The following is a 7,895-nucleotide window of genomic DNA, read 5'->3' on the forward strand; positions in this document are numbered from 1 at the left end:
GGGATAATGGTCACGTTTCTTCCCTCTGCAGCCCGGTGATTGTTGTGCAGACACAATACAATCTTTAGCAGCACGCCGCCGTGACCTGATTGGATGATTATGTATTTAGTGGAAAGTATTGTGATGACTGAGCCCTGCAGGTGATCGAACGCGCGTCACAATATAAAGTCCTTGCATCAGTTGCTTGTCAGATCAAGCAGATCAGCCAGTTATTGCATTAACCCCTAAACACATGGATAGTATTTCATAATGCGCCATAACAACCTTGCATGATTTGAGTTTTGGATCATTTTTGATTAATTTCTGCACTTCATGAAAGCCCTGAGGCAAACATCTGAGGCGTGCATGTGCGAGACAAACTTGTATTGCCCTTCAGAGGATGTCCTTGAACGGCAGTTCACAAACCTTTGCATCAGTCTAAGCAGCTTTTTGATATAATCTGCTTGAATGTCAGCTATTGTCAAAGAGTGAGATTAACTTTTAGATTTGTCACCAGTCTCTTTGTGCATCGACAGCAGGTGCTTTGAGGCTGCTAAAAGATAAAATATCATTCAACTGGTAAAGTATTATTTACTGTTTTCACTTCGACAGCAAGTGTTTTCTTTTGATTAAAAAAAAATTCATATTCAATACAAAGTGTAAAAAGTTTGATTAATATCACTGAAGTAAATCAGTTTTTGTTCAAACCACAAGGGAATGAATAAAGCACCTACAGTAAATAAAGCAATACGACGATGTGAGATAATCACATTGATGTCTTATTAGCAGTATAAGCTGTGGTAACGCCGCGCTCAGCATATCTGCTTGATTCCAAGTGGCGACATAGAATGGTAAACCAAGCCCGCTTAAGCTTTATTATGTTCAGTTCAGCATTTCCTGTGGTCCCCCCCAAGTCAGACGAAGTAGAAGGATTGAGGTGTCAGCAATATGGCCTCCGGGGATTGCCCCGCCTTGCCATCTGCTGCCATTACTGTAATGCACACGATGAGAAAATCAGTTGTCTCAGTCCATATCAAAGTCACATCCCCTCAGCTCATCAGGTACATAAACATTAGTGACAGCTACGGTCAGATCTGTAACTACTGGGGGGGAAATCGAGGTTATATTTGCTTATGTCTTGCAAATAGAAGGCTCTGATTGGTTGGCAGAAAGAAGGTAACAGATAATGTGTGTAAATTGAAGATCAGTAAGCTGCAACAATGCAGATCCTTATTTGGCCTCTAGAGTGAGACAGACATTTGTAGCAGGTGACCAACCTTTTTTTTTTTCAGAATGCCCTTTACCTAGGTAAAGATGTGCATCAAGCCAGTTTTGTGCGTATGCTTTTGTGTTAGTTTTTCTTGTGTGTTTTCCAGAGCAAACATTTCATTTTCTTACTGATAATAAAAAACATATCACCGGGTCTCAACACCATTATTTTATTAGATGTTTTTGTAAAGGTGAAATGCAAGCTACAGCATACTGGCAGTCTGCTCAATGCAGTCAATAAGTACAATTATTTACATTTTTCACCAATATTTTTTCAAATAAGAATATACTTTTTTTTTTTTAAAGTAAGATATAAGCAATATTATAAATCCCTGAGAAAACCTTAGACAGAAACAAGACCGTTTTTGCCATGTTTAAATTCCTTGATACTCATACTTGCAGTGCCCAACATCAAGCGGTTCTGCCTGGATGCCACGTCTGAAGAAGAAGTAAAGCAGAAGCATCAGTTATTCTGAGAAAGTGTCAAATGTCTAAGCTCATAGGTTGATTATACTGAATTAGGACTGATCAGAAAAGATTGAAAAATTACCTCAGTAACCTGCAGCGAAATTCATTCAATCGAGGTAAGGCCATATCCACACTGAGTGTTTGGTTCTCGTCACTCCACAGCCTCTCTGCTGTAGCACTTGCTCTCAGCCTGTAGTTTTAGGTGCAACAATTGATTATTCTAAACATCAGGATGCTCGTTTTACTAAATCTGTCGCAGCAAAGGTCATACCAAAGGCGTGGAGTAAGATTGGTAGCATCTACATATTCTCCCCACATGCAAGCTTCACCTCCTATCACCAGCTTCTTCTGTTCCTCTGTGCCTGTGAAAGGAAGAGAAGATTTGTGTTATTGACCAGATAAATTGGCATTAAGGACTGGATACGTTTACTGATAATCACACAATGACAACCAAGCTTCACATTTACCACATCAAGTCAAAACTGAGCAATGTACAGTTGAAGGGTGTCTTTTTGAAATTGACTTTCATGAGACATGGTTCCAGATGTGCACACCAGACCATATGCTCGTGGTTTCCTAAATTAAATAAAAATTAGGAGCCATGAACACGATCTACAATCTCTGATTTCCCAAAACACTACAGCAACTCCAAATGGTGGACAAACCGATTATTAGCAACACAGAAAGGCAGCAGCATTTAAAATAGAAGCAACAGACATTCTTATTGTAAGATGGGTTTTTTTTCACAGCGCAGATAAAGCGGTATACCCCTTAACCCTCACGGCTGGCCCCCAGATGTTCATCCAGAGTGTAAAGGCTCTTCATGTGACTGTGCAAAGAATTTTATGTTAAGTGTCGCAATATACAATACAGTTCTCTGCAATTTTTCTTCTCTGGTAGTATAAAATGTATCTGTGTGAAAAGCATAAATACGCAGCATTTATTTGTCACGCTTGTCTGATGGCAGCAGCATAAGTGAAACTCTGTACAGGAACACTTCCACATTCAACTGGAGGCATGCATGTGCATAGATACAGAAACAGAAGAAAACTGCATGTCAGAAAGCTGCATGTTATCCATGAAGTTACAGAGGTTGCCTGCAAGCACCGAGAGCTTGTCCCCAATATACTACATACAACAGCAATGTGAATTCCACATATAAATTCTGAATTGAGCTTTGGTTCAGTTGTGTTCACACAGGGTATTTCCATTGTGCAAAAACATTTAAAAAATGAATAGTAATATTCATAATTATTCATAAACAGAATTGCTATTTGGACGTGTTGACAGATCACGTCATAAATAACTGCTGCATAAACATCTACTGCCATCTAGTGGTATTACAGCATATGACACTTCAAATCAACAGTAGGCGCTGGCCATGTACTTTACGCTCAATAGTTAGTTCAGTACTAAAGGTGATACAGTAAAACAGCTCTGGAGGTTTAAACTTGACTAAAAATCATATCATGCAGCAGAGATCATTGAAAATGCAGAATATCATGTGGTATTTTGACGATTCCAACTTTCATTAGGTAGGTAAAAGTGTGCCTCACGAAGAAAGTGTACAGCTTTTATTAGATCTCGCAGGTATCTGTCAATTATCACAAACAATAAAACAAAACAAAACAAAACACTTCAACTAACCACAGCACACAGTTTCTTTTCTGACCCTTGAAAGCGAGGGGCCACACACTGTAGTAGCTGGCCCACTTGTGAGGCTGGTCCAAGTACCAGGGAGCAGCCAGAATCACTCTCAGCCCTGCCTTAGTTACTTTGCGCATTTTGCACAAGTAACAGCCCGCTTTCCATACCTCCACCACTGAGAGAGAACTATGCTGGAAAACAAAGCTCAAGACTATCAGCCTAATATGAAGAACCTGGATGACAGATTAAATGATCTTATCACATCACACAGTGTTTGATGGTGTCAGTCAATAGAATGAAAAAATACATTTATGGGAAAAAATAAACATTCCCACTGAATTCACATTGTATATAAATCAAAGAAGGAATTCAATTGATGGGGATACTTCGACAGTCCGAAATACTATAAATGAATAAACAAATCAAGACAGGTAGCACTGACATAGCACATGTTTAGATATCTACACCTGCACCGAGTATCCCAATGCAATATTGAGGAAACATATGATGGGAATACAATGAAATGGAAAGGCCCATTTTCATAAGGTTTGCATTCATGGTCATTCTCAAAAGGATTATTGTGAATATAAGAAATGAAAATAAATGACACCATCCAACACCCCAAAATAGTGCATTTTAGGTTAGTTCGAGGTCGGTTATGTACTTGTTTGTGGTTGTCAAAAACGTCCTGCCACACTATTGAAGTCTTCTTGAGAGCAGAAGTGATGTTCACAATGCTGAAAATGGATTCATAAAATAATTTTGGGGTCAGTGTACTTTTCTTGTTTCTAACCTTTCTTTGTTACCTTTCATTTACAACTTACTTCTCGATGTAGAAACTTTCCAGTTTTGCAAAGTCTGTTCCAAATCCCATCTTCTGCATGAACATACCTATATCAGGATTTGATTTCCTACAGAAACCAACAGTGGAATTTGTTTGACATTATTTGATAATAATGATTGCTCTTTCAAAAGCTTTCTATTGAGCTTCAATCAATAGCACGCTTTTAAAGTGATCTGTAAACTATAAATGATAATTATCATCATAATAATACATTTTATTCATAGGCGCTTTTCAAATGTCAACATAATGAAACTCCTCAGGTGCTCAGTGACAATGTAGTTCTACTTAAAGCTTCAGGTCCATTACTATGTGGTGCACCCAATGGAAATTGTAATGTTCTCCTTTATACATTATCTGTAAAATGATCTGCTTTTTCTGTGGAATTAACAGGTGGAATTTACTGATCCGGGTCCTCATTTAGGATTCCCCTCGCTTGGGATGAGATTTGCAAATGAGCTCAGACTATAAATGCTCCACTTTGTGGCAACAATTTAATGAGACAAACGTGACTGCATAAAAAATAAAGATAACAATATAGAATATCAGCAGGATGAAGCAAAGAAATCTTGATTGGCATCAGATGATATTTCATTAATCTCCCAAATGTTTTCTTACCAGCAGGAAAAGTTAACTTCATCCCCTCCTAAGTGGATATAGGAATCAGGAAACACTGAAGTCACTTCTTTAAGTAGTGTCCACATGAACTTGTATGTGGAGGATAATGCTGGATTAACTGGGCCAACAGTTCCTGACGGGGTATTCCCGCTGTAGCAGGGTGTCAACAGATCGGGCTGGCCTAGGAAATAGATGTAATTAGATTTAGGTTAACATTTTTCTTCAAGATGAATCAACTAATTAAAGGCCATGTCGTATCACATATTCATTTGGCAAACATTATTCCTGTTCAGCAGAACCCGGTCATGGTGCCAGGGACCATTTCAACTGACCAGCAACCTACATGAAACTCTCCACAAGGTCTGTGTCTTTCAAAATGCTTCTCATTCGTACCTCGCCCCCAAGATCTGGTGTGACCTGGTGAATCAAACTCAGGAATCACCCTTATTCCTCGCATCCTGGCGTATGAGATCACCCGTCTCACATCTGACTGCGTGTAGATGTGAGTCATCGGGTGGAAAGCCCCCTGTATCAGCGCCAGAGGCAAAATCGTCAGGATGAATGTTACTTTTCAGTATTTCCCCGTCTCATTAATCCACACACAGTGCTTCTATTTAACTGCACGAACAAAAAATACAGAAAGTTCATAATATACATGTTTTGTTTTTTTTCCATGACAGGTCTTTTCATTTACGACATACCTTTTTGGACAGGTCTGGGAAGGCCAGACTCTGGTAAGGGAAGGAGGGGTCATCAACAATGTGCCAATGAAACACATTGAACTTGTTGTAGGCCATTGCATCCTGAGGAGACACATACATGTAAGTCCAACAGACAACGAGTGTGATCAATGAAGGCTGACGTTTAAATCGTGGCATCTAATGATTACCAGAGTTTTTAAAATGATCTGTAATGGCAAATAATGACGTGAAGTGTCCAACATCATTCCACGGAACTGAAACCGGGGAAAGTCTTCGATGTCTGTCTTATTCACATAATACTGAAAAAGGAAAAAAGGAATTATCCGAACACTACATCAAGAGCAAGTTACCCAATTTAAGAAGGACTTACTTTGGAGGCTTTGTGAGAATTTGGAAAAGTCTGACTTACTATGTCATAGTCATCTTGATACACCAACTGACTGAAGGTTTCCAGACCTGTGGTTTTTCATAAGATATAATCAGCAATCATTCTAATATACATTGAGGAGGATTCACAGTACAGGCCATTTATTAAATCTCTCACAACATCAGGTGATCGTGATTATACCTGCATTATTATTCTGCTGATTTGTTTTTCAAAGATGTGTTATTTGTCATTACCTCTTAGAGCCCCCCACACAGTTTCAGCTTTCAGAAATGCTCGTCCACCAGAGACATTCAACTTGTCTGGTGTACAAATAGGAGACAGACCAACGTTGTTCAAGTTTTATGGACCCAACACACTCAGTTATATGGTGATCTAAACATTTACGCTTACATTTCTCTGAGGAACCCTCCTTCGGGTAACCATCACAGTCACTATGACCAACGGTGACTTCAACAATGAAAGGCTTATTTTCACTGAATGGCAGAATCCCATATCCTGTAGGTTAAAAGAAATGTGTGACCATGTTTACAAAAAGAGCCATTATTCCACAAGCTATGGTATCTTTGAAAACACAAACATGAGGCGGTGCTGCTCTGCTCCATTGTCCTGCAGGCTGGTTGACTGAACTGCTGTCTCTACAAAGCCCATTGACGTGGGCCAACGACAACGACAAACAAAACATTTAAAACACACCCACAGTGAGACTATTATGCTTTTTTTTTTTAAATTAGGTTTAAAATTAATGATCACTAGACAAAATACTCCTATTCCAATAGTAGTATTTAAAAACCAGCGTAAAAACACACAAAACAAATTGTAAATATTTAAACTAAAAGTTGTTGTCCTGTTTTATTTTGTCACACTATTGTTTCATGGTATAACGTACCAGAAGTGTTGTCAGGAAAGATAAGATTGAAGTATCTCTTGAACGCAGCATCCAGAACAGAGCAGGCCTCCTGTGCTGCTGACTCCCGTCCGTAAGCAAAGTACAAAGTGTGGGGGTCCAGAGGGTATCTCTCACTGAAGGAGAGCAACTTCTGTGGTAACGGCCACACTCCCTCCGCCGTGTGAGTTCCAAACTGCAGGAAAATCAGCAGAAGGAAAGCAAAACTTCCAGATGCCAGTGAATGCATGTCGCCTGCTGAGCAGCACTGGCTGGCTGCAGGCGAACAGGCTCGGGCAGGTGTTTACGAGCGACCCGTCACGTGGTTCAACCAGCAGCACGCGCCTGTTGTACGTTTCTATTGAGATGATTATTTTTCATTTTGAGTGAGTGAATGAATGAATGGATGTTTTATTTTAGGACATAGCTCAAAACATTTTATATGCAAACACTAACAAAAGTACTGTAAATGACTTACAAGTTTTGTGGAATAACTTTAACAAGACCTGGAAACAAACAACAAAAAATATATTTTCATTTTATCCTCAGTGTAAAACAGGTGTGTGGAACATAAGGGCCGTGGGCCAAATCCGGCCCCAAGAGACTCCAATCCAGCGCGCCAAACTTAACAAAGTTGAAATTCATCTTTTAGGATTTGGAATATAAGAATTATAATTAACATCTGCTGATATTTTAATCACAGTTTTCATCAGCTACAGCTAAGGGGTAATTTTGTTAGAGAAGTTGGTAGTCATAAGTTTACTTTTTTTTTAATTCATTTATTTATTTGAAAAAGAAGAGAATATAACACATACTTACAATAAATAAAACCTTACTGGACAGAAGAGGAAAGAAGCCCAGGGGTCTTCAATGGAATCATCCCCATCAATAAACAATACAGTAATGAAAATAAAAAAAAATTAAAAAGGGCCAAGGAACAACAAGCAGAGAAAACTAACAAAGGAGTTAATAAAATCGATCACCACACATCATATCAACTCAGAATCAGAGGAATACTATTTGGATTGGAGATAATTAAGTAATTTAGTCTTAAAAGGGGCCACAGAGGAAGCCAATTTAAATTACTTGTCCATAGAGTTT

General features: G+C 38.9%; 1 protein-coding gene across 1 annotated transcript; it reads right to left on the reverse strand.

Moving 5' to 3' along the window:
* Positions 1 to 1,403: 1,403 nt before the first annotated feature.
* hexa (hexosaminidase A (alpha polypeptide)) lies at positions 1,404 to 7,044 on the reverse strand (the record flags this gene model as incomplete). The annotated part of the gene is made up of 14 exons (XM_080474803.1): positions 1,404 to 1,686; positions 1,799 to 1,906; positions 1,988 to 2,078; positions 3,389 to 3,554; positions 4,028 to 4,100; positions 4,188 to 4,274; positions 4,823 to 5,003; positions 5,216 to 5,348; positions 5,524 to 5,625; positions 5,712 to 5,822; positions 5,933 to 5,979; positions 6,145 to 6,210; positions 6,302 to 6,406; positions 6,798 to 7,044. The coding sequence occupies 14 exons, from the start codon at positions 7,042 to 7,044 to the stop codon at positions 1,623 to 1,625; spliced, it is 1,581 nt and encodes a 526-aa protein (XP_080330929.1). The 3' UTR covers positions 1,404 to 1,622.
* Positions 7,045 to 7,895: the final 851 nt, after the last annotated feature.

This window comes from Lipophrys pholis (genome assembly GCF_963383615.2).
Source record: "Lipophrys pholis genome assembly, chromosome: 11".
In the NCBI taxonomy this organism is placed as follows: domain Eukaryota; kingdom Metazoa; phylum Chordata; class Actinopteri; order Blenniiformes; family Blenniidae; genus Lipophrys; species Lipophrys pholis.